Source organism: Lissotriton vulgaris, chromosome 5 (assembly GCF_964263255.1).
Source record: "Lissotriton vulgaris chromosome 5, aLisVul1.2, whole genome shotgun sequence".
Lineage (NCBI taxonomy): Eukaryota > Metazoa > Chordata > Amphibia > Caudata > Salamandridae > Lissotriton > Lissotriton vulgaris.
Genome location: NC_141693.1, coordinates 1,914,510,927 through 1,914,538,529, shown reverse-complemented (window position 1 = coordinate 1,914,538,529; position 27,603 = coordinate 1,914,510,927). Strand labels below are relative to the sequence as shown.

The window sequence follows — 27,603 nt, the reverse complement described above, 5'->3', positions numbered from 1 at the left end:
GTAAAAAGAAGTACCAGCAGGTAAAATGGGAGGAGAAAGGCAAACGTAGGTGAGAGAAAAAAGGAAACACATAGTCTAAGAAAGTAAAGGAAGATGAATGACAGCGAGATGTATGGGAAGGGAGGCAGAGTCAGCGGGCGATAAAATATGATCCTTGTAGATCATTTCTACGGCCCCCCCCCCAAAAATATACTCCTGACTACAATCTTCACTTGAACCGAAGGTGGTAAAGTACAAATGAACAGATAACAGATCTTAATTTTAAAAATATTTCCATATGGAACCGCTCAATGAATGATTTAAACAGCAACTGACACGTTTTTTTTTTTAATGGAAGAACTGTTGTTTTTTTTTTAAATTAAAACTGATAAAGGAAACGAAGGCACAACTGGTTCGATTCTATTGAGATGTTCAGGTCAGTATCAAAACAATTTCCAAATCAGAAAGACTGACATGATAGAGTTAAAAGTTTATTTTTCAGCACTTCCTGATACAGGAGTGGAATATGGAGGGTGGGCTTCATTGAACAAGGCCCTGAAAAATGTGGGCTGCATCTTCACTCACAGCAGTGTCCCTGATTGGGCAGAGAGCTGTATATGGGGGAGGGGGGTGGGGGTCGCTGGGGGTGACAGCAGGAAGCCATATTCCGCTCTTACTGGCCAGTGCTCAGCAAAACGTTCAATTACAAAGGGGCAACACCGGCCCAGAATTGCACTGATCTGACACAAATCCTTTGCCGTCTTCACCTTTAGTGGAGAACTGGAGTTCGGAGGCAGATAGAGAAACTGCACTGCTGTTCTGATGAAACTGTCCACCAGCTTAAAACAATGCAGAGAAACAATATGTGGTGGTGGGGGAGTGGGAAGGTTGATTGGGGCAGTGAGTGCCCGAATACATTTTCAACCACCGCTGCTGCTGGGAGCTGCTCTCACTCTTGTGTCACCGGCAGGACCCGCAGCGCCCCCGCATTCCTCCCTCCCTCCTTGAGTCCAGGATTGAAGTAGGGCCGCAGGGTGGGGGGGAAGGAGGCCCCGGAGAAGGTGAAGAGCAGAGACCGGTCATCCACATTGTACACCGAGAGCCGGCCCGCCTCATAGTCCAGGAAGAGACCCACAACCCTGGGGGGCGCACGGGGGGCCAGGAGGATGGTGGGGGAGGTGGCAGCGATAGATTTACCATCTCTAAGCACCACTGTCCAGAATCCATCCTCAGGTGAGACCGTGATCTCCCCCTTCCTGCTCACAGCCTCGTCACACACCCCCAGGTCCCAGTCCGTCTTGTCCCCCACCTCCACCTCCCAGTAATGCCTCCCCGAGCTCAGCCTCTCTCTCCCCAGGACATCGGCGTATTTAGTGAATCTCTGGGGCGTGTCCGGCAGATCCTGGTCTCTGTCTCCTATCCTCACGCTCCTTCCGGCCTCGGACAGAATGAGGCTCCGCTGAGCAGTGTCCGGATCCAGGGTCACCGCAGCTGCAGGAGAGAGAAGCAGAGATGAGAGATCAGAAATCACCCGTCCTCAATAAACACATCACTCATACTCAGCCGGTCCCAGCAGCAGCAAGAGAGCTTTATTCTATCCTTGTGCCCACCCTCGGCTGACGACCTCCCCATGTTAGCAGCACCCCGTTTCATCGCAGTAATCATAATGGTGCATAATAATCATCAGAAGGCACTTCATGTGCAGTGTTGGTATTGCAGTCTGTAAGTAGCAGGTTATTATAGCGCAGAGGTTGTAATAGTTTACAACTGAATCAAGAGGGGGCGGAAAGAGCCGCCCCTGAGCGGAGGGTGTTTGTGAACAGGAGCACTGAGTTACTGGCTTTCACCAAATGTTTTAAAATTGAATCGGAAAGCCATCTCTCAAATATCACATGAACCCTTGAAGGTCTCTGTAGTCCTCATTTCATCCAAACATTCTTTTTGCTGTCAGATGCCACTTTATGTGTGTATTTAAGGACAGCCCTCCCACTGACGTCATTAACTCCAGATCTACCAACTTATATAGTGCCACCATGTGTCACACGGTATCAGCATCTCACACACCCAAGAGCCTTCCTTACACAGGAAGCACAAAAAAGTGCTGATCACCTTTATTTGCCTATTAGGGACAGCAGTGTGTGAAAGCTCCAGGTAATACCTCTGACATGTCCACCAGAGGTTTCCCAGTGATAGAGCAGGCAGTGGCTCTTTCGTCAGGAAAGAGCCAGGAAAACCATCTCTTGACCTGTAAATGATGCGGGGAATGTGAAAGGCTGTCCAACAGTGTTTGGTGGCTGTCCCATTATCGCTCATCCAGACATAGTGACACACATATCTTGCAGGAATGAGCCATGGTACTTATATATTAAATTATGTGGAGTTTACAATCCAAGTTGGAGAGGTAGCCAAGGCATGTTTGGAAAGGAAGCTTCTCTGAATGAGGCGAGTTGAGTAAGAGACGCGCAAGTATACATTTATTTGTAGGTTTAGTTTGAGATGATTAAGAGCCATCCACACCTTATTTTCTGAAATGCTGAAGAGAGTGAAAAGATCTTTAAATATAATTAATGGTACGATATGCAAGGAAATTTAAACAATGAAACACTTTGTGAGAGAAACATGGACCACATGGACCCACTTGTGGGACACCCCCGCGCCGCACGGCCACCAGCTGCTGCGTGTGCCCCTGCCTGCCCTCTGCCTCGCTGCTGCCTCGTTTGCCGGCTGCCGCCGCTGCGAGTGTTTTTCCCGTGTTTTGACTGTTTTTTGTGCTTGTTTTCTTAAACTGTGTGTAACTCTCTTTTTCCCCGCTTTTGGCGTTATTTTGTGCCTGTTTTGCATTTCTTTCCGTGTTTGCTCTCCTTCCTTGTTGTCCGCCTTCCGCGCCGCCCCCCGCCCTCCCTTCCCGCCACCGCCGCTTGTCCCCGCCCCTTTTGTCTTCTGTAACCCTCCCCGCTCCCGCCTCCCAGCTGCCCCGCCCACCCGCGCACTTCGCCTTAAATGGCGACCGTGCAAACGCGCAGCGGTAACGCGCAGCGGGCGCGCCGATTGTGCGCCGAAGGCGCGCCAAAGGTAAGCCCGTCTGCGCCCGTCCGCGACCGGATCGCGACCAGCGCCAGGACCCCTGGCCCACGAAGACCCCGACCCACCCGCCTGACGTACTCCGCCGCCACCCTCACCGCACTCAACACCGGCCGACTCCCAGAATGCCACCAAGCCACTCCAAGACGCACCCACGGCCCGTTCAGCTGCCACGCCTGCAAGTTCTCCTGCATCCGGACCAGCCCCGCACCAGCACCCGCCAAGGCGAACTCCAGCAGCACCCACCTCAAGTGCATCCTGCTCAACACCCGCTCCGTCCACAGACACGCCATCGAACTCTGGAACCTTCTAGACGCCACAGCCCCTGACGTTGCCTTCCTCACGGAGACCTGGATGAATGCCTCTTCAGCTCCCGACATCGCCATCGCCATCCCAGAGGGCTACAAGATCGTCCGGAGGGACCGAAACGCCAACCAGATGGGAGGAGGCATCGCCATCATCCACAGGAACACCATCCGTCTCACGACCAGCACCGACAACACCCTGACCAGCGCCGAACACCTGCATTTCCAGATCCACACCAACCCGAACACCACCCTCAGAGGCACCCTGATCTACCGACCCCCTGGACCACGCACGCAATTCAGCGAGGACATCGCCGACTTCGTCAGCCCGCATGCCCTCCCCTCCGCTGACTACATCCTCCTGGGAGACCTCAACTTCCATCTGGAGAACAACAACGACCGCAACACCAGCACCCTGCTCGACAACCTCGCCAACCTGGGACTCAAGCAACTGGTGTCCACCCCCACCCACCTCGCCGGACACACACTCGACGCCGTCTTCTCATCCAGCACAGACATCGACTTCAGCCACGCCACAGAGCTTCAATGGACGGACCACAGCTGCGTCCACTTCACCTTCAAGAGAACGACGACCCACCAACACCAGCAACACACCGCCCGCAGAAGCTGGAACAAGATCACTGCAGACCAGCTCGCCACCTCCCTGAGCCAACACCCTCCTGCCAGCTCAGCGAACCCCAGCCAGGCCGCCGATAACATCACGAAGTGGATCAGCAACTGCGCGGACGAACTCGCCCCGCTGAGGACCCCGCCTAGCAGACCCGGCAGCAAGAAGGCCCCATGGTTCACCGACGAACTCAAGAGCTCCAAGAAGAACTGCCGAGCCCTCGAGAAAGTCTGGAAAAGGGAACCGACACCGGACAACAGGACCTCCTACAAACTTGCCACCCGGAAACACCACCAGCTGATCCGCGCCGCCAAGAGAACAGCATTCAAGGACCGGTTGGACAACAACGCACACAACAGCAAGGAACTCTTCAACATCGTGAAAGAGCTTTCCAACCCCAGCGCAGGAAACAACGACATCACCCCATCGCAAGACCTCTGCAACTCCCTCGCCTCATACTTCCACAACAAGATCACGGACATACACAGCAGTTTCAACAACCAACCAACGCACACCACGACCGACCAGCCACCCCCCCCCCCACCACCACCCTCCACGCCTGGACCCCGATCAGCACCGAAGACACCATCCGCACGATGAACTCCATCCACTCCGGATCACCAACCGACCCCTGCCCTCACCACGTCTTCAACAAGGCCGACGCTGTCATCGCACCCCACCTGCGAGACATCATCAACACATCCTTCGACACCGCCATCTTCCCCGATAGCTGGAAACACGCCGAACTCAGCGCTCTTCTCAAGAAACCAACAGCGGACCCCACCGACCTCAAGAATTACCGCCCCATCTCGCTTCTCCCGTTTCCAGCCAAAGTCATCGAGAAGACCGTCAACAAGCAGATGGCCGCCTTCCTCGAGACGAACGGATCCCTCGACCCCTCACAGTCCGGCTTCCGAGCCAAACACAGCACCGAGACCGCCCTCATCGCCGCCACCGATGACATCCGAGCCCTGATGGACAATGGAGAAACAGCGGCCCTCATCCTCCTAGACCTCTCCGCGGCATTCGACACGGTCTGCCACCGCACCCTAATACAGCGCCTCAGCAACATCGGAATCCAGGACAAGGCGCTGGAATGGATCATCTCCTTCCTCGACGGAAGAACACAGCGAGTCCGCCTACCACCGTACAAGTCAGAGGCCTCCGAAGTCATCTGCGGCGTCCCCCAAGGATCATCCCTGAGCCCCACCCTCTTCAACGTCTACATGAGCCCCCTCGCGGCCATCGTACGCAAACACCACCTCAGCATCATCTCCTACGCCGACGACACCCAGCTGATCCTCTCCCTGACCAACGACCCCGCCACAGCCAGAGCCAACCTGCACGAAGGGATGAAAGAGGTAGCCGAGTGGATGACGACCAGCCGCCTGAAACTGAACTCGGACAAGACGGAGGTCCTCATCCTGGGCTCCTCACCCTCCGCCTGGGACGACTCCTGGTGGCCTCCCGCCCTGGGCACCGCACCCAAACCGACAGACCATGCACGAAACCTGGGCTTCATCCTGGACTCCTCCCTCTCCATGACCAGGCAAGTCAACAGCGTCTCCTCGGCGTGCTTCAACATCCTACGCATGCTACGGAAGATCTTCTGGTGGATCCCCACAGAGACCAGGAAGACCGTCACCCAGGCCCTCGTCACCAGCCGACTGGACTACGGCAACGCCCTCTACGCCGGGACCACCGCCAAGCTCCAGAAGAGACTCCAGCGGATCCAAAACGCCTCAGCCAGACTCATCCTCGACATCCCACGATCCAGCCACATCTCCGGACATCTGAGAGACCTTCACTGGCTCCCCATCAACAAGAGAATCACCTTCCGCCTCCTCACCCACGCACACAAAGCCCTACACGACCAAGGCCCGAGCTACCTCAACAGCCGAGTCAACTTCTACGCTCCCAAACGCCACCTCCGATCAGCCATCCACGCCCTCGCCGCCGTCCCCCGCATCCGAAGAGCGACTACAGGAGGAAGGTCCTTCTCCTACCTGGCCGCCAAGACCTGGAACTCCCTCCCGTCCGACCTGCGCCTGACCCAAGACCACCTCTCCTTCAGGAAGAAGCTGAAGACCTGGCTGTTCGAGCAGTAGCGGCACCCCCCCCCCCCCCAAGCGCCTTGAGACCCTACGGGTATGTAGCGCGCTTTACAAGTGTCACTGATTGATTGATTGATTGATTGACCAGAAAAGAGGCTCCCGCCTTATGGGCTGTGAGGGATTTATCCAAGAATAGCAGAAAAACTCAAGACAGTACTATCTAGACATTTAGAATCGTTTAGTGTCCAAGTAAAGCCTTATGAATGGCCATAGCAAAGGCACAGCAAGATCTAAGAGGACCAATATACACGAGCGACCACCGAAATATACGGAAAGCATTATCAACTTGATGCAGCAGGAGTTTCAATAGAAGTCAGAGGGTAAGACATCCAGCAGGTTCATTCCAAATAAGAAATAACTTTGTAGGGTGGCCATGCAACCTTCCCGGCCTTCAGTATGAATTGAAGTCACAACACTGGACACAATTATTTAGATACTCTGTGTCTAAAGAATGATTTTTCAATTGAGCTTCAGTCTGGAACGGTTCAGAGAGAGTCCAGATGTTTACTTATGTCTTTTACAAGTATCCCTCGAAAGGGATCAGCGGATGGTTTGAATTTGAGATCATGTTGGTTCTACCCGATTCAAAGACACCCAGTTAGATGGGAAGGTTCTGTGAAGCAGCCAAAGATGATGTTTGTGAGAAGGGATTGGACGTGACACTTTTCTGCTGGAAAAAGTGAGCACAATCTTTGATTTCTCCTCTGATTCAGATAAAAGGACGAGGAGTGGTAGATTTTAATCAATTTGGGACTTGATCAAAGAGCTAATATCATTTTTTATATGTTAAGACATATTTTTCGCAGCAATGCAAAAGGAGCGCAGTCAATCTCAGAATGGTCATATCCTTTGAGTAGAGACAATGAATCTCAGTTTTATTGATTTCCATTAAATTTGCATGTCAGCCCGGCCAATGAGTGTAGTCCAAAAGGACTGTATGAGGGTAGGTATTTCCATAAGCCAAGTATCTCCATGCTTCCTTTAACAGGACTGGTCTGTAAATAATCACTATTTGATGATTTATGTATCTCACCTTCAGTGAGACCTTCACTATTTATGACTCTGATCCAAAACGTGGGAAATTCTTCTAAGCCTCAATTGGCTGGGTTGACATGTATCTTTAATGGAAATCAATACGATTGGACTTAGAAAAGAATACACAACTCCTTCATACAATGGTGGATATTACTGGTGATATTTGGAGAACATTCCATGAATAGGAACCGAAGAGTTAAGCGCAAGAGGTTGCACTGTAGTATAAAAGAGGAATCTATACACAAGTGCGACGCTTAAAGGTGTACAGTGCTTTTTCGTTGTTTATTCTAACATATTTTTCGCATTGTGTGAACGCTGATGGGTGTTGTTTCCCTATCCTTTCAGTAGCACCAATCGTTTTTCATTCTTCAATCAGTCAACAGTGAAGAACTGTTCTTAAACTATCCTTTCAGTCTTTTTTCTTAAAGAGGGGCTAAAACATTCTCACAATAGAGTGCAAAGTTAATGAATTTATATCTTCTTTTACAAAATTTGATTTAAAATACAGTGCCATTTAGAACATTCCATTACATTTTTCACAACATAATGCAAGAACCTAAAAAGAATAACACAGCTATTAATTCATCATTCGTAAATATCATGAGTAGTGGTGTAACCAATACATCATACACCTTGAGCAGGAATGCAAGTAACCTAAGACCGGTTTCGCCCTGATAAGATCTGAGCTGTTCTTTAGATGTGCCTTGCACCATAAGCAACAGTGTGAGACAGTGCCCTCTTTCCTGCATGGTTGCCCCCACTTGTTGCTGAATTGCTTTGACTGAGTGTGCCCCGGGCTCCTGCCAATCAGGTTACCCAGGGCCTGTGTTCCTTACCTAAAAACTGCATTGATGCCTAAACACAATTGGTATCTCTGGCTCAGGTCAGCCCCTGGTAAATGGTACCATAGGTACCCAGGGCACTGTGACCAGAGAAGGCCCCTAAGGGCTGTAGCACTTATTCTGCCACCCTTAGAGGCCCTGTGCCCTGACACGCACACACATTGCCTTTGCAGGCTGCGTGTCTTGGTTCAGAGCAAAACAAAAAGTCGACATGGCTCACATCCCTGTGTGCCATGCCCACAAAACACTGTCGTGGCACACATCAGTCACCCCTCTAGCTGGGTGTCCTATGCCAGTGTTGAGGGTACAGGTGCATAAGTGCCCAGGTCCATTCCTGGGCACTGTAAGTGCAGTGCTGCCATTAAGAGTATATGGTGCTGGGAGTTAGTCATCATGAACTCCACAGCCCCATAATGGCTGCACTGAAGACTAAGAAGTTTGGTATCAAACTTGTCAGCACATTAAACCCACACTGATGCCAGTGGGGATTGAATGTAAAATGCACGACAGAGGGCATCTTAGAGATGCCCCCTGAAACTCGACCAACTCCCAGTGACCTGACTGAGTGGCTGCTGAGGCTACCACCCCCAGACATGTTTCTGGACCTCTGAGTCGAGAGCTTGCCGCTCTCGGAGGCCTGAAACAATGCATATCCTGGTACGAGGTGCCACGCCTCCTCACCCTAGATGGGCAGGGTTCACGAAGGAGAATCATCAAAGGCATACCGCCTTAGTGAGCTTCTCCAGACCACTTGCTGTACTCAGCAATTGATCCCCACTAGTTCTACCCCCAACTTTGGGCGGGAGACCGGGCGGAAAAAACAAAGTGAGGAAAAAAGGTGTGCCCACCTCTGCCAACTCCACCTCTAGGGTGGGGAGGCGAGGTGAAGCACAACCTCGAGTGCCCGCCATCTGGAAGATGGGGGGATCCAGCCAACCAGGGACAGGCTCCTGCCCCCCTCCCAATGGGGAGTGGCAGAATAGGGGGTGTACCCATCCCAGGGAAGGGACCCATTGGTCCCCGACCTTTACCTACTTGTAACACTCCTAAATGTAGTATTTAGGGGCTCCCTGAACCTTCCTTCCTCAGATCCCGATTCTGAAACTACAAGAAGAACAAGAAGAAAAAAGAACTGCCGTGCAGCTGCTAACAAGAGGACAACACCAACTGACGTGGCCCCAGCCCTACCGGCCTGTCGACCCTCGAACCTGCTCCTGCTAAACCCCGGCGTCTCCAGTGGTCAGCAACCTCAAAAACCCCAGAGGACCTGACTGCCTAGCTCAACTAAAGACTGGGACTCCCACGAGCAGTGGCTCTGCTCAAAATTCTGCAACCGCTGATCCTGCCCACTCTGCCCCCGCCGAGCCCGGCCCGAGCTGAAGAGGCCAAAGACTATGAGGACGTCCCCCTGGCAACTGTGACCAAGAGTCCAGCACCCAAGGAACCCCCTTGACGCTCCTGACGACGCCTGCAGCCTCAACACCAGGGACCCCTCCAACCGTGACCAGCAAAGGGTACGATTTTGCGACGCCTAATGACACCCCTGCACCCAGCGCCCCACGGCCCCCTGTGCCCAACTCCTGAGTGTCTACCCAACCTACAGCTCCCCAACTTACCCCTCGAAGTGGTGGTCGCACAAGTCTGCAGACTTTGTTCGTCTCGCAGCTTTCCCATTGAAATCCAGTGGGCGCCAGACGGCCCAAAAGCACCCTGAACTTAGCCGCCCCAGTGCCGCTGGAAGTGCACCAACTGTTCTATTCAACTTCCACACTTGCCCTGAGTAAGTGACCAGGAGCACCCGGCTGCCCCTGTGCCCCTGCGGGTGTAACTACAGTATAAACCTGAACCTGGGAGACCCTTGAGTCTTGCCCCAGAACCTTAACTCTGCCAGCTGAGTACTTACCTGAAAGTCGATAACTTACATTCTCTCCATAGGCTAACATTGGCTGGTTTTCACTTGGAAATTCTTGGAAGTGTCGAGTTTTGGAACTTTGAAATATTCCCTAAAAATCGTACGATTAACAAAATCGAAATTACTCCCCTGATCTCAGGGGAGATCCCAGTGCTGGATTTAGGTACCCAGCAGGGACTAGAAAAAGGGATTACAAGTGTGATTTTCCGATAACCTGATTTTTCTCCATAGGATAACATTGCCTGGTTTTTACCAGGAATTCTTCTAAGTGTCGATTTTTGCAACATACAAATATTCCTTGAAAATCGCCTGTTTAACACAAACGATTTCCTTCAACTTTTTACAGGAAATGCACCAGGGCTGATGCCAGGGCCTAGCCCTGAGTAAGAAAAACGTTCCTAAAGTAAATTCTATTGCACTTTGCTTAAAAATCCCATTGAGCTCAATGTTATAATTGTGTTAAGTTTGTGTTGCCTAATGTAACCCTTGTATCTTATTACATTCAAAGTCTATTGTTCATTGAAAGTATTCAGCAACAGCATCTCATGTTGAGAAAGCATTTTATGCCAACCTGTGGTTCTAAAATAAAATAACTGTATATTTTTTATACAAAAACAATTGGCCTCGCGTTCAGTTCTTGAGTGTGTGAGACCATTTACTGACTAAGTGTGTACACCAAATGCTTTACAAGGTCCTCTGATACTGCCTTACTGCTCGACCAAGCTACCACTTTAGAGAGTAAGGTTCTATCTAACTTTAGCTTCTGCCAAACCTCTGGAGACCCTTGGACTCTATACACACTGTACCTCACGTTGGTGCAGTATATATAGAGCCAGTTTCTTACAAACAGCATAGAATGAAACAAGATTTTTCAGCTTGATTTCGATGTCTTTAAACCAGTCTGGATACTCAAGGTCTGCAGCCAGAAGCCAGCCCTTACCTCTACATCTACCTACGTATCTACCACACCCCTAGCGACTGGCAGTGGCTGGATTAATTCAAGTATTCCATCCATCACCTTGTTGCTGTAGCAGATGAAGCCCTAAGTGTGATGGGTATGCCCAGTAGTGGATTCTGCACTCACTGTGCAACTGGAATCAAGCTATACATGGCTGATGATCCCTTATCAGGACGAAACCGGTTCTAGGCTACTTGTATTCCAGCTCAGGGAGGACCTGGCTTGGCACTTCGGGCTGTACTGTTCCCATTGGAGCAGGGGCAAGACTGATTTACATATGGCTTGGTCCACACCGAGGTGGCATGGTGGGTGAAAAAAGATGGATTGGGATGCGGCCTGAGCGATTTCCAGTAGCTGAGATTAATTCAAGTATTCCGTCCATCACCTTGTTGTTTTTGCAAAGAGAAGGAGGTGTAATATCAGGAAGATGGAAATAGCATGTCATCATGCACGTCATCAGCTTCATGGAGTTAAGTATTACTCGTTTACCTACAGTGCAGGACCAGGAGGAGTTATGGATGACAGAAAGGCCTCATTTCTTCTTATGTGCACGGTCCACACAGTGGATGCTTTAGCCTGAGAGAAGGACACTGAGAATGTGGGGGGTGAACCACGTTATTGTGATGAAGATTGTGTGGGTGCATGGTACCCTAAAATTCTACACCCTGAAAAAATAACTCAGCAGTACGGCCATGGGTTGGTGGATCGGGATGGTGTTTAACCTCAATTTCATGAGGCAATGTATCCCAAGATAAGGTACCAATCAACATCTCATAAATACAGTAAATTAGGAAAGGACAGACTCAATAAGTGAGTTCAAGGGCAGAATGAAGAATTCAGAGGGTGTATTACAAACATTCAGAGGATAATTAGAATGTAGGTGCATGAGAGCATTGCCAAAAAAGGGTATCAGGACAGAAATAAGCAGCAAAATCAATAAGGATATGGTCAGCCTCCCAAGAAGAACCCGAAAGATTCAGACTCACCCACAAATTTGAGGGTTTACATAGGAAACCTTTCCATAGGACTACATTGAAATTGCAGATTTGTCATGGTGTGAGATAAATAATACAATTCCAGCAAATCACAACACAGAAATATTAAGCGTCGTACGATGGTAAGGCTGTGTGCACTAACCCACTATTCAAAATCAGCTCTGACCCACTGTCATCCAAAGATGTCAGAACTAACTAGTTACAAAAACAACAGTGAACTATTATGATTAAATACAACAATGCATGCAAGCCAAAGGACCTTGAAGAAGATACAATACGGACCCAATGTTTTGGGACAGAAAAGTCCTCTGCATGGTAATGGACATTTACCCCTGGCCTGAGTGCACAACTGTACTGTTGCCTGGATCCCTAATGCTGAATTTTGTTGTCATAGCTGTGTGTGCCATGACATAGACCTGTCTCACGGACTGTGGTCTTGTTGGACTGGGAGGGGTGTCCAAAGCACTACATTCGTAGCGGTGGAAGGCTACTGCCTTCACCAGGAGTTCAGCAGCCCGTGCGCGGTAGTGGCAGAATTCCCTCTAGTGATCAGTAGGAGTGAGCAGGTTCTTATTACCCTGTGTCACATGAGTGAGGCCCAAAGGCTCACTCGCCTCTTAAGGTTCCACTGGCCTACATCAGGCAGATGTAGAATACTGCACAGCACATGCGTGGTGACACTGTGCTGGATATATGTGTACCTCGGAAGGGTACAGTACAAGGATAGAGCAGTGCAGTTTAGTGCATGCATGATGACTGTATGCCGGAGAGGAATATATTACATGAGAGATGTAGTGCTGTGGAGTTTGTGCGCAGTGAAAGCATGTGCTTGCGAGAAATAAAATACATGAAGGGTGTAGTGTTGTGTAGTGCATGCAAGGAGAATATGGGTACTGTCAGTGTGTGTTTGCAAGTAACACCCCATGGCAAAACACAGGAAGGAAACAGTACAGAGCAGGGCACATAGACGGAAGGTGTGTGTTGAATGTGTGAGTCTGTGATGGCACAATGCATGAAGGTAACAGTACTTAATAGTGTATATGCTATGCCTATACCCTGAGTGCACGTGTGCCGGGAATTTTACATTACATGTAGGATCCTGGGTTTCATATTGGGGGGCCCAATCCTGCCATGTGAAGACATAAGGAATAGAGGAATTCCCCTCCCCCCCCCCCCACCCCCACCCACAGACAGATTTGTTTATTGCTGCATTCCTGTGAGCTGGGTGGGACAAACTGGGGAAGGGAGGGATACACTCCCTCCTCTACATTTCAAATAGTGCTCTTTGATTCAGTGATAGATCACAAGTAAAGTGCCTGGACATATCTCAGTAAGGAAATGGGGCTGATAAGGGAACCATACCGAGTAGGACTGGGAGCCCAGGATTAACTTTTTGATGCACCTATCTCTGTGGCTGACATCCAGGTGTGACCTCTAGGAACTCCCATGGCCTGTGGACTATCAGCTTCCGGGCCTCTCCTGTTGTTATAAGCAGCTTTTTAAGAGGAATAAGAGAGATAAATGTGTACACTCTAAAAGAAGCAAAATTCCAGCATAAAATGTCAAAGACCCCGACTCTAAATCGCATTTGGTGTCTGGAAATAGATTATAATGGGGATTTTAGACCCCAAAATCGGTCATCTGCCAAGTAGCCAGATGGGCTGAGTGAGGAGGGGAAGCTCTGCAAGACTTTGTCTGTGACTAAAACTGAGGGCCAAGGCCTTCTAGTCTCCCTAATGGGTGAGGGGACATGACCGAGGGACAACAATACTTGCAACACGGAGTACTCAGATGTGCATTCTGAAATCGGCAACAACATTAGCCACTTTAGTTCTTGCGATTGAAATAGCATCTTTGGTTGGCCATGCGCAATTTAAAATTGTAAATGGTCGTTTCTTGTGCCATGTTATTATAATGAACAAGGGACAACTAAACAGTGTCAATTAGTTCTTACACCATATTCCAGATCCTCGGGGCGTGGCTTGGACGCCGTGCAAGATGGCCGGCTAGTTGCGGAGCTCCGCCGCATCAAAGATTCTCCGAACAGTTTTCCCGATGTGAAGGGAACTGTTTTCGCAGCGGCCTGCAGTATCTGGCACCGGAACCGGCGGTGAGCACCTACATCACTTTTACGGCCCCTTACGAGCCGTTTTTCCAGTGTAATTCGCGACGCGCCTGTCGCGTATTGGAAAACGCGCATTTTGGGAAGCCGCCATTTCGCGTTGCCGCAGCACCAACGGACTTCTCCGTCTATCTATGCTCTTCAGCGTTGGTTCTCGGCTCTCTCCCTCAATCACCTTGTGGACATTGCGGTAAGCGCTGAAGGGATTCCTGCTGCCTGTGATACGCCCTGCCTAATTTTACCTTTTACTCAAGATGCGATTGTCGCCTGTCAGGAAGCCGCCATTTTGAGCGCGTTTGATCGCACTGCAGCTTCATTCAGCACAACAACTTTTCTTCACGGCTTCACAGCTTTAGCATCATTTTTGCCTGCTTCTTTCTCCTACAAAATGTCTGTTGCATACTGGTGTGTACAACGATTGCTTCTCTGTTTAATAAATGAGCATTCTTTATGATGAACCCTCTTCTGGATGTATAGCAATATTTCTACAATTGCCTATCTACGCTTCCTACAGTGTGCCTGCCTATTAGGAGCCTTCCAGCATTTCTATTGTATTGGACCATTGTGCGTTCCATGTTTTCTTCGGAACCTTGTGAACTGCGTTCCAGCCATTCTGCGCCTTCTGCCATTTCACATGTCATGGGTGGTCCTTCTATGCTCTAAGCTTTACAATGTTCCACATGGCAGTTGTGTCTCTCAGTGACTTTTAGTAAGTCCATAAGTAGAGTTTAATATATTTGTGGAGTCCTTTGTTCAGTTCCTATTCCTGCCTCTGGTAACTATACTTGACTAACTTTCGCTGGACGGAGTGCTGTCTATACACCTCCTTTTCGTGCTATCATTAAACTGGACTTTCTCGTATAGTCAAAGTTACGCAAGCCTAAATTCATTTTTCCTTCCTCTGTGAAGACTCCTCTAAGTTCTCCCACTGATTTGCTCGCTTCCTCACAGACTCTCAAGATGGCGACTTCTACTTCTCAACGAGCCTCACAATTGCAGGCCTCTTCTAATAAATCTTCACCTCCGGCATCTTCTTCCAAACGACTAAAACAAGATCCTCCTTCACCGGATAAATCTTCCTCTTCATCCTCCATAGATTTGATTTTAGAAGAAATCCGGGCGTTACGACCATTTGTTGAGGAAACAAGTAAAGATATGCAACTTTTAAAAGATGAGTGGGAGATCATGGATGCTCGCATTTCCTCAATTGAACAACAAATCCCTGAGGTTCAATCTAACACACAACGCATCACTTCCTTGGAAAAGACTGTTCTTTCACTTCAACATCATACGGAGGATTTGGAAAATCGCAATAGAAGGAATAACCTACGTATTTATGGTTTGCCAGAATCCCTTGAGGGGGATGACCCAGTCACTTTTTTCACCTCTTTCCTTCCAAAACGTTTGGACATGCCATCTTCTACGACCATCAGCATCCAAAGGGCTCACAGACTTGGACCACGTACAACTACATCTACAAAGCCTCGGGGTGTCATCATCCCTTTTTTTGAAATTCACGGATCTTCTATCCATTCTTTCTGCAGCTAGAGCCAAACGACAAGTAACCTGGCAAAATCAACTTGCATTTCTAACCCAAGAGGTATCTAATGCTACTGCCTTTAGATGTAAGGAATTTCTTTCCCTTCACCCCTCTTTACGCTCCATGGGAGCACGCTATGGCTTGTCTCATCCCTGCACCTTCAGAGTGACTCATCAAAATAAGACTTGGTCCTTTCAAGACCCTGGTGAACTTCCAAACTTCCTTCTTCTGCAGAATAGTGATGGAATGGAATCCTCCCCTTCAAATAGTGGCTAACTGGTTTTACTATTTTCTTGCCTCTACCTTCTAGATGATCAGCTCTTTCTTGTACTTATGTACTCAATATTTTTATGCTTCTGGTTCTTTCTCCCTTTATTCATTTCCTCTAGTATGCTGTAGTGTTTATTTCTGATTTATATTCCGCTTGCTTATATTTTATGTTATTTTATATTGTTTATATCTTATATTATATTTATTTTTGTTCAATATGACCCTCTTATTAATTGTTTGTTTCCTTCCATTGCAGAATTGTACTGTACCGACTATTCCCTTCATCCTATGTCATCCCTTTCTAGTTTTGTGAGGTCTCGGTGCGGTCTTGTCTCTGCTCCTGGTCTGCTTCGTCTTGTTACGCGTCACCACTTCCCCATATCCCTCTTTGTATTCACCTTCAGGTATGTTTTTTGCAGTCATCCTTCTGGATTTGTACTGTCTTCTCTGTTTTCTCTCTCTTTTCTCGCTCTAATTTTTATTCCTTTCCTTTATCCCCTCTTTCCCCCCTTTCCTGTGTTCTTTTCTCATACTTTCTTACTTCCGGCCTTTTTAGACTTGGTTTTTCACTATTACTGTATATTTTGCACTTTTCGAATTTGAATTGTTTACTCTGTTTCAATATTTAAAGTTGTTTCATGGAATGTGAAAGGTTTTAATAATCCTATTAAGCGGCAGAAAGTACTATCTCACCTTTCCTCTTATAATCCTGACATTGCTCTTCCCCAAGAGACCCACCTCTCTGAAGTTGAATCTCTAAAGTTGAAAAGACAATGGGTTGGTACCGTGCTATTCTCTCCGGTCCTTCATAAAAATAATGGAGTTGCCATTTTGATCCACAAACGACTCAAATGCAAGATTGTACTAGAGGAAAAAGATGATGAAGGTCGTTGGGTATTGGCTAAATTACTTATTAATGCAATTCCAATTACTTTGTTTAATGTCTATGGTCCCACGAACTTTGATTCTTCCTTTTGGCCAACAATCACTTCCAAATGCATCCAACATAAAGATGATTGTTTCCTTCTTGGTGGCGATTGTAATCAGATAGTTTACCCCTTCTTGGATCGTAAGTCCTCTGTCCGCTTCACCCCACATAAGCCCCATAAACAGTTCTTGGATACTATTGCCCAGGCGCATCTTGTAGACTCTTGGAGACTCACTCATCCAGACACTTTAGATTTTTCTTTCTTCTCTCCCCCACATGCTTCCTTCTGTCGTCTAGATTATATTTTTCTCTCTTCTTCTTTATCCCCAAATCTTTTATCTTCCTCTATCGAACCTATTGTCATCTCTGATCATTCTCCTATTGTTACAGACTTTGACCTCCTTCCCCCTCTTCCTAAATTATCTCGTTGGCGTTTTAATTCTTCCTTACTAACTGACCCTAATTTCTCCACCTCTTTCCGCTCTTTTACTACTGAATTCTTTCAGCTCAACTCTTATCCTCATCTCTCCCCACATGTCTTATGGGATTCTTTCAAAGCTACAGCCCGTGGATTCATTATTGACTTTGTTTCTAAGAAAAAAAGAAATTTCTCCAAAAGCGTACTGTTGCTTTGGCGCATATTAAATCCTTGGAACATCGGTTTTATACTTCCTCCCCCAAACATATGCCTTCTGAACTCCTTCGAACTAAAATTGCCTTCAACAAACTCACCTCTGATTCCGCTTCTTCCTTCCTTCTTCGTAGTAGCGCTCGCTACTATGGGGGTCGTAACAAATCAGGCAAATTACTTGCTATTTATCTCAAATCGCGGAAAGAACGTACTTTCATAGACTCTATCTATTCCCCTTCTAATGTTCTCCTGCACACCGATAAAGATATTTTGACCCAATTTCAATCTTTTTATAAATCTTTGTATACTCCCGAAAATCCCCCTTCACCTACTCTTCTTCAGTCATATTTTGATAATCTGCCTTCACCTGATACGTCCCACCTTCACTTCTCAGGTATCAAAACTGATTTTACCTTACATGAACTTTCCACTGCATTGTCTTCCCTTACCAAAGGCAAAACTCCAGGTCCCGATGGTTTTCCGGTTGAATTTTATTTACACTTTTCTGATCTTCTTTTGCCTAAACTTCTCTCTCTCATTCAGTCTTTTTGCTCCACTGGTCTTGCCCAAGGTTCCTTTCAAGATGCCACTATCTGTCTTATCCCTAAAGAAGGTCGCGATCCCAAATTCTGTACAAATTACCGCCCTATCTCTTTGGTTAATGTTGACTATAAACTATATGCTAAACTGTTAGCCCTACGTCTTGATTCCTTTATGCCATCCCTCATTGGGAAGGAACAATGCGGATTTGTTAAAGGTCGTCTCACATCGGATAATTCCAGACTTTTCCTCAATGTCTTAAGTAAAGCCTCTTCTCTTTCTATCCCCCAGGCAGCTATCTCTGTAGATGCTGAAAAAGCCTTCGACAGAGTTGATTGTTCTTTCCTACTTGCTTACCTAAAATGGCATGGTTTTGGTCCCAAATTTATTTAGTTTATTTCTTTAATTTATTCTACTCCCAAAGCTTCAGTCCTGGTAAATGGTCAGCTCACTTCATCTTTCACACTTCAACGTGGGGTTTGTCAAGGATGTCCTCTTTCCCCGCTTCTTTTTATCTTAGCTCTTGAGCCCTTTCTATCCTCTTCATAACAAATCTTTGATTTCTGGTTTTTCATATGGAGACCATCAACTCAAATGATCTGCTTATGCTGATGATCTTCTTTTATTTATTTCCGACCCAGTTTCTTCTGTCCCCTCTTTGTTAGCTGAGTTTGAGAAGTTTTCTCTTGTCTCAGGATATAAAATCAATTCCGACAAGACCGAAATTCTTCCATTGACTAAATATTGTCTCCCACACTTCTTTACCTCCACAGGCTTTGCTTGGAATAGTAATAAGATAAAGTATCTTGGAGTTCTTTTCTCTAACTCTATCTCCTCCTTTATCAAACTTAATATGAATGCAGTCATCTCTCTTCTCTTCCTTTCCTGGTGGGGTTGGCTTGACTCTGTGAAGATGATGATCACAACTATTCTGATTTATTTATTCTCTATGCTTCCTGTCCACATCCCGGCCACTTACTTCCATCGCATTGACTCTATTCTATCCAAATTTCTGTGGAAACAGAAAAAGCCTCGTATATCTTTAGCGACTCTACGCAAACCCAAATCAAATGGAGGAATTATTTTCCAGATTTTCAACTCTATCATAAATCCTTCTCTCTTCGTCAGGCTTCCCGATGGCTATCGTCAGAGTTATCCCCTTTTTCTCCTCTTTGGCTTCATGTTGAACGTTCTTTATTACTACCCTTTTCATTTCAAGATGTTCTTCGCTTTACCTCTAAATCTCCTTATACTATCCCTCCTCTGTTCAAACATACTTCTTCTCTTTTGAAGCCTTTGCTTTCCCCATTGATCATTTCTCGTGAGTCTTTTCTACTTTTACCCATTTGGTACAACTCACTTATCCTTTTGCACAATAGACCTGTTACCTGGTCCTCTTGGAGATCGAAAGGTATTATTTGGGTTCATCATCTCTTTGATGGCTCTTCACCTTGCTCTTTTCCTCAATTTCAGTTGCAGTTTCATTGCCCTCGTTCATTTGCACAGAAATATTATATCCTTATGGAAATTGTTCTTGATCGCTATTACACTCTCCCTTCTTCAGACATATCTCCCCCTTCTTCCCCTCTTCTTTCCATACTTTCCACTGTTCCTAAAGCCTCTCTTATCTATCGCTTCTTCTCTGCTCCTAACCCTGACCGCCCCAAATCTAAGATAGAATTATCCTGGGAAAAGGAGTTGGCTTGTTCTTGGTCTATCTCTCTCTGGGATAAATTATGGATTAAGACTTTGAAGACCTCTCGCTCTGCATCTCTTACTCAGTCCATCTTTTTCTTCTATCATAGACTTTATCTTTCTCCTATTTCCCTTTCTTCTATCACAGACTTTATCTTTCTCCTATTTCCCTCTCTCGTTTCCTTTCTTCTTCCACCTCTAACTGCTGGACATGCAATACCCCTGAAGCTGATCTCTTTCACCTTTTCTTTCTTTGTCCTTCTGTTCAAGTTTTTTGGAAACAAGTTTGGTCTTGCATCTCACACATCTTTACACTCTCTGTTCCCTATTCCAATTCCCTTATCTTTCTAGGAAGTCTTTCAGACTCTTTGGACCTTCCTCCACATTCTCTGGGTCTCCTTGATCTCATGCTACCCCACGCTTTTCAACACATTGCCTCCAATTGGAAGTCCCTTACAAATCTCTCCATTCGTTGTTGGTGGAATCTCCTGTGTAACTCCCACAGACTTGATGTTGCCTTTGCCTCCTCTTGTAAACCTCCTCGCAATGTTGAGCTTTATTGGTTACCCCTTACTTTGTATTTAGATCAGTCTGTCCACTTTCCTCTGACAATTTTAAGCCCCCTTGAACATATGTACTTCTGCCTGCAGTTTCGTTCCTTAAATTTCACAGTTTAGGTGTTTCACTCATTATAATTGATACTTCTGCTTTTAGTTATTGTGCACTTGTTTTTGCTTTTCCTTGCCGATAACTGTTTATTCCTATACTTATATATATATATGATTGCTGTTAACATGGTTTTTTATTTCCCCTCTTCCCTCCCCTTCTTCCCTCCCCCCCCCCCCTTAAAATTAGAAAATGCTTGGATTTTCTCTGTGTCACCAGTAGTTTAGTATTCATTTTTATTTCCTATTTTTTCTTATTCATTTTGTTCCTACTGATGTCACCTTGCTGTTTTTTTTTATTTTATATCCTGTTGATTCAATAAAGCTTTCAAACTAAAAAAAAACATTCCAGTTCCTCCATTTCCAGCCTTTGGATGGTTTCTTTGTTTATATTTGAAAAGCCCTGAGGAAGTCTAGTAGACAAAACACGTATAGACCGTTTGCTCAGACTAGACATAAAACAGCCTGTTTGTTCATATTTCAATGTCTGATTTTCTAGTCCATTACAAATATATTAAACACTTTCATAAGTTCTATATATTTCTTATATTTTGTTTGCGTCTAATATATCGGCACATTGTCCAACCCTAATCTTACCATGTATTGAAGGAAAAAATGTTATGGTTTTATTTTAATATTGTGCTGTGTATGTATAATAAATGTGGAATATTTGTAAGATATATATTGCAATAAATCTGAATATCATTGTAATTTTATGTGACATTGAATTTATATGGTGGGCTCCAGACAACATATTAAATAAAAAAAATAAAGAACTTCCTTTTATTATAAAAATAAGTATTTGCCTGGACATTGATTTTTGACATTGCTGTGCACCCTTTGCGTTATGAGTCGTGTTCACTGACCTATATTCACGGACCTTGGACTGCTCAACCTATACCTACTACTGAGTCAAGTGCAGAAAGGGTATTTTACCAGTTGCTCAGGATCCATAGTAGGTCGGGTTCCAGGACATCAGGAGTAAAAAATCCTACAACATCACGGTTGGGCCCAGTAACCCCTGTACGCTCTGTTGCCATCTGAAAGGGTTTCTGACACCATGTTAGAGAGCTTCCTTTTCAGTTTCAATAAGGAATAAACAAGCATGATTTTCCTTGACTGGGTGCAGCAGTGAACAATAAGCAGGTCAATAAAGAAGAAACAAACATGACTTTCCTTGATATTGTGCAGCACCGAACAATGAGCAGTGAATGTGACATCCATTTTGAACAAGATGGCATCAAAGCCTATTTAAGGCATAGTTAGATACAGCACAGAAAATGTACTTTAACAAGTTATATCTATATCGTTTCATAGGCAATAACATAATGCCAGTATATAAATGCAAATTCAAGCGTAAAACCACATTCTGCATGTTAGCTATGCACACAAAAAAATATAAAGCACAAAAACGTCCCAAAGGCATCAAGCTTGTGATAGGTGATAAGGTCTGCAATAATGGGTGCCAGGAGTGCTGCAGGATGAGAGTTAATGCGTATGTGTGTATGAGGTTGGATCTATGTCTCATGGGAATGCTAACCGAGTGTTTGGATCATCTAGATCTTTATGTGACGGTTGAGATTGCAGTATGGGGCACTGGATGAGGCACATCATTATATTTTACTTTGTAGATTTCAGGAGAACAGGGGTTCTGGCACAATCACAAAGCCCTTCCTTGCTCTAACAGGCCCAAAGAGGTAGTGCCCTTGTGTGTATCACCCCTTTTCTGGTGTCGCCCAGGCGATGGGACCCCATGAAAAGTTGAATGAAGTAAGGAGAAGGCAGAAATTGATGTCACATTCTGTGCCGATTGATGATGGAAAATGCAGTGATTTTGCTGGAGATGGATGATGCAAAATTAACTCATCTTGTCTGGCTTCTTCTTAACATGGTTTTGGTGGGAAACCAGTGATGTCACTTCCTGTGCAGATGGATGATGGGAAATGTCCCTAAAGTCCCCACATTTTACCAAGTATTACAAAGCATAAGCTGAAAAGTCTTAATTGCATGCCAAGCGTATTTAACAAGCCTTATGTTTATATGAAAAAAGTCTAGCAGGCACAGTTCTAATTGATGCCTTACATCATAATGATGTTAAATAACATTAAGCCTGAGCAGAGCTACAAGTCTATCATGCCCGTCCCTTGTCCCGTTTGCATAGTAAGGATGTGCATGGACATAGAATGTCATTGCTGCTATGCAGACCAAAAGAATTTTCAAGTATTTAATGTTACTGAGTGCCCAACTGGGTCAGAATTTCATCAGGGCCATGAAAACACTGTGCCCCAACCCATCCACTTTTTTTTTTTTTTTTAAATGTGTTTTTATTGTTGCATCATAATACTTGGGTACATAGAGAATCAACTGCTGGCGTGGCTTCAACATTCAGCCACGGTCAGCCATGCGCGCAACTTTTCTGTGAGCAAACTAATGAATCTATGACATTTCTTCTGTGAAACAGTACAGATTGGCTTGATACAGTCTCAGGCTGGGGCCCTATTATCGTGCTCCATAAGGGAGAAGGGTGGATACTAGAGGATATATGAATGCCCGCCTTGATGGCGTAGTGTCAGAGTCTGTACAGTTCTTATGATTGCATTGCTGGTAACTGGGGAAACACAACTGGGGAGGGGAGCATATAGGCGTTAGCAGGTGCACGGAAGAAGAGGAGCAGGTGTCGGATGTCGGGAGACGAGGGGTTCCCTCAAAGTGCATCTATATCAGGGCAGTGTAGTCAGGGAGCGGGGGCATTCCTAGTGGGATTACAGTGTGGGGTCAGGGCCTTGGACTGGAGCTATATGTTCACTCGGGAGAGGGGGTGGGGGTGAGGGGGGGCGTAGGTGGGTCTTCTGTGCGCAGGGACTGCCGGAAGCTGTGTAGGAGCATGGCCCATTCCATGGAAATGGGATGTTTACGCGCGCCCTTGGCCTCTTCCTCCCTAAGGGCGTCTACCTCCGCTGCCGACCATTTACAAACTGCTCCTGTCCAGGCTGCTATAGGGGGACCCTCTGGAGATCGCCAATGCATAGCTATGCATCTGTTTGCCAGCAGCAGCGCCAAGGACACGAACCGCCTGTGTACAGGTTCCTGTTTAGGGATGTGTAGGATGCCCAGTGCGCTGGATTCCCAGGAAGCTAGTGTTGTGAGGCCTGTGAGATCCGCCAGTGTGTCGTGCACAGTTTTCCATAGGGAGTGTAGGCCGGGGCAGTCCCAGAACATGTGACGGAAATCTGCATCGGGGGAACGACATCTGGGGCATAGGAATTGTGTGGATGGGTAAAACCGTTGTAGGCGCGCCGGCGTGAGGTATGCCCTGTGTAGTATGTAGTATTGGATGTTTTTGAATCTGGCATTTCTGGAGACGCGTTTCGGGGCCTCGAGCGCCTTGGTCCACTCTGAGTCGTGTAGTGCGCGACCGATATCCTCCTCCCATGCGGCCCGCAGGGCCGCCAGGGGGGCGTGTGAGAGTTCCTGGATTGATTTATACAACCAGGTGATCAGGTGGCGACCCACTCCCATGTGTAGGATAGTGTGCACTACTGGGTGCGTATCTGGTTCCCCTGCCCTAAGATTATGGTAGGGACGGAATCCCTCAAGCAGCTGTCGGTGCCTAAGGAATTGACCTGGGGGGAGGTCGTATTCTGCGGCTAGCTGAGTGATTGGTTTCAGTTGTCCTTCCTCGAAGAGCGACTCCATATCCATGATAGTGCAACGAGTCCACTCAGCTAACATTGGCGCCGAGAAATAGGAGTCTTGTCTGGGGCAGCCCACCAGCGGTAGCAGTGGGGAGTATGGGGTCCTACTAGGGGCCATCCGGTGGATCCGCATCATACATTGGCGCGCTATCGTGACTTGTCGGGGGTATGTCCGTCTGGGTTTGGTGCCCGGGAGAAGGAGACGGATGAGCTCCGGGGTCGGAACTCTGCCGGTCGGTGTACCGGTCTCCAGGGTGTAGCGGTCCGCTGTCCAATACGATAACCATTGGAGCTGTGCCGCCAGGAAGTAGGACTCGAAGGAAGGAGCTCCAAGTCCGCCTTGTGTTGTGGGAAGTTGGAGGGTTTTCAAGGCCACTCTGTGTCGATTCGTGCCCCAGATGAGGGTGCCTAGCAGAGAGTTGAGGTCCCGAAAGAAAGATCTGGGCGGCACCACCGGCAGGTTTGTGAAGTGATAGAGAAGTCAGGGGAGCATCACCATTTTTGCCAGGGCTATCCGTCCTATCGGGGCCAACGGGAGCTTGTTCCAGAAGGCTACAGTCGGGCGTAGATTAGCAAGCACCTTTCGGTGATTGCCGTCAAAGATGTCCGCCGGAGAGTGGTACAGGCGGACACCGAGGTACCGAGGGGCCTCCGCGGACCACGAGAGCTTGCGGGTTCCCAGCTCGATGTCTCGGGGTGGTAAGTGCGGGTGGAATGGGTAGACCGTGGATTTGTCCCAGTTCACCTGGAGTCCTGAGGCGTCCGCAAACTCTGTCAGCGTCACCCCTATGGGGGTTAGATCCGCCTCTATATCTCGGACATATGTTATGTTATGTTATGTTATGTTATTAAAATTTCTATAGCGCACAGCTGCCCCAGCAAAGGGGCGTCCTGGCGCTTTGACAGATGCTGTAACATAACACACAAAAGAATTTAGCTAGAAACTGGAAAGAGGAAAGTTTTAATCGCCTGCCTGAAGGCGAACATATCCTCAAGAGCTCGAATGTGAACTGGGAGCGAGTTCCATAGGCCTGCCGCTAGTACCCTGAAAGAACGGCCACCCATCCTGCTCAACCTAAAGCGTGGACAGACAGCCAGATGAAGCCCCTCAGATCTCAAAGATCTCGACGGCACATAGGGCGTGAGTAGAGTGACAAGTGCCGGTGGCGAAGAAGTTTTCAAAATTTTGAAGGCCAGACACAGCGCCTTGAACATGATTCGCTGTCTGACCGGGAGCCAATGCAAGGCCGATATATCAGGAGGTCATCTGCGTACAGAGAGACGCAATGCGTATCGTCCGCGAGCGGGATGCCCCAGTGGGTTCCCTCCTGACGCAGTCTAACCGCCAGTGGTTCGACGGCCAGGGCGAATAAAAGGGGTGATAGGGGGCATCCCTGTCGAGTGCCTCGGCGGACCTCGAATGCAGAGGATATGTGTTTCCCAATCCGCACTCGCGTGGTTAGGTCGGTGTATAGGAGGCGAGTGTATGCCATGAGTGTCGGGCCAACGTTGAGACGACTCAGGGTCGCGAATAGGTACGGCCAGGTGAGAGTGTCAAACGCCTTTTCCAAGTCCATGATCAGGCAAGCGGCGCGCGGGAATCTGTCCCGAACCTGATCCTGTAGATGGAAGACACGGCGGATGTTCTGTGAGGTGTTCCTGCCCGGTACGAACCCACATTGGTCAGGGTGGACCAGTGGGCGTATGACCTGAGTGTACCTGTCAGCCAGGGTCTTCCCGAGGACCTTGCAGTCCGCCGAGAGGAGCGTGATAGGACGATATGACCCCAGTTGGAGAGGGTCCCTGTGAGGTTTGGGGAAGGTCACGATAACGGATTCCCGTAGTGACTGAGGAAGCTCTCCCAGATGGAGAGCCGCTGCGAACATCCGAGCCATTCGGGGAGCTAACAGGGCAGAGAACGTCGAGTAGTACTCCAGTGGGAAGCCGTCGAGTCCCGGGGCTTTATTCCGGCAAAGGGCACGTAGTGCCTGAGTGACATCCGAGGGTGTTATTTTGGCGTCAAGCTTGCGCTTGTCAGCGTCCGATATCGTGGGCAGCGTCAGCGAATCGAGGAAGCAGTCCACACATGATGGAGCGTAGCGGGTTGGGGCCTCGTATACCTGTGCGTAATGGCGTTGGAACGCTAGGAGAATCTCGGCCTGGGATCGCACCAATATGCCATCCAGATTGATAATATCCGTAATCGGCTTGGTCTCAGCGACCTGTCGTGCCATCCAGGCAAGTAGTGCCCCCGTTTTGTCCCATTCTTTGTGTACTCTGGAGGCATAGGCGTGAAAATTGTACTTCCGGAGATCACCTCCCAAAATCCATGGAATGGCAGTGAATTGGGCCAGGACTACTGTGAGGTGATCCCAGAATTTATCTTGTTCGGTGTTAGGGGCGTAAATGCTGCCCAGGAGGACCCCTTGCCCGTCTAAGATTCCCTCTAACAATGCGTATCTGCCCTCCCTGTCAACCACCCGTCTAAGTGTCCGAAAAGGGGTGCCTGGCCTAATCCACACTAAGGCGCCACGAGCGAATGCTGAGTAGGTTGTGGCGCAAAAGGTCCCCCGCCATTTGGCCTGTAATTGGGCCAGCTCTGTAGCGTTGGTGTGTGTCTCTTGTAACAGTGCTACGCAAGCTGACATGCGTTTAATGTAGGAGTAGACGGAATAGCGTTTGCTAGGTGTGTGGAGGCCCCGTACATTCAGCGTGAGGACGTTAACATCTGACCGTGGAGTCGCCATTGCTGTGGTTTCGTGCTTGCGAGTGGGGAACCCTTGTACCTCCCAAGGACCGTGTGGGCCCGTGTCTCGTATGTGCTCCTGCGCGCCATGCTGCCATATGTGTGGGGGAGGGTCTAACGGGGGCTACAACGTGTAGAACCAAAAGTGGGGAACAGTCCCAATGCCGGGGATATATCACCAGAGGTGGCATATCCAAACTAGTGTCCCACTGGGGGAGAAATGTAACAAAATTTTATGGGGGTGGTAGCGTGCGTTACAGGCTGGGCTATTCGCAGATCGGGCTGTTGTAGGAGAAATGGCATTCGCGCGTGTGTATGTACAGCCAGCTAACTATGCCTCTTCGGCGCGCAGTCTACGCATAGCGTGATCAACAGCCAAAAGGAAAGAGGATACAGCAATCGTCCAATTGTTCATCCTGAAGATGTGCCTGGTTGACCTGCATGGGTGGTGTCCGTGGTGTGCACCGCAAGGAGGGGAGATGAAATCGGACCAAATCCTGACATTGTGCCATCACTATCCCGGTCCTTCTCGGGGGTGAACAGGTGTGGTTGGTGTTCCAGGTCCGAAGCTGAAGGAGAAGTGTGTAGTTCAGTCACTGCCCGTAGGGCGTCCCGTCGTTCCTGCATAATTTGAGATCGGGTGAGGATGCTTGACTCTTGGAGTTGTCTGTTCGGGTGCGATTCATGACTCGCCTTCTAGAACGTCGTGAGTCAGTGTTTTGTCTCCGCTGGGGACCGGGCTTAGGGATCAACGGACAGTGGAATTCCGCCCAGTCCTGTGCCTCCTCCGCCGTGGTGAAAAATATGGATTTCCCGTTATGAAGCACCTTGAGGCGGGCCGGGAACAGTAGGGAGTACTGAAGACCATTTTCACGGAGACGCCTCTTAACTTCCAGATAGGTCGAGCGTTGCTGTTGTACCT

The 27,603-nt window shown here is 47.9% G+C and overlaps 1 protein-coding gene across 2 annotated transcripts in view; it reads right to left on the bottom strand.

The window, feature by feature from the left end:
* Positions 1-335: 335 nt before the first annotated feature.
* LOC147717709 (E3 ubiquitin-protein ligase TRIM39-like) overlaps positions 336-27,603 on the bottom strand; it is a 141,163-nt gene continuing 113,895 nt past the window's right edge. For both annotated transcript variants that reach the window (XM_086924493.1, XM_086924492.1), the window contains exon 10: positions 336-1,470. In XM_086924493.1, the coding sequence (XP_086780619.1) occupies positions 929-1,470 (542 nt within the window). In that variant the 3' untranslated portion in view covers positions 336-928. The remainder of the gene's footprint in view (positions 1,471-27,603) is intronic.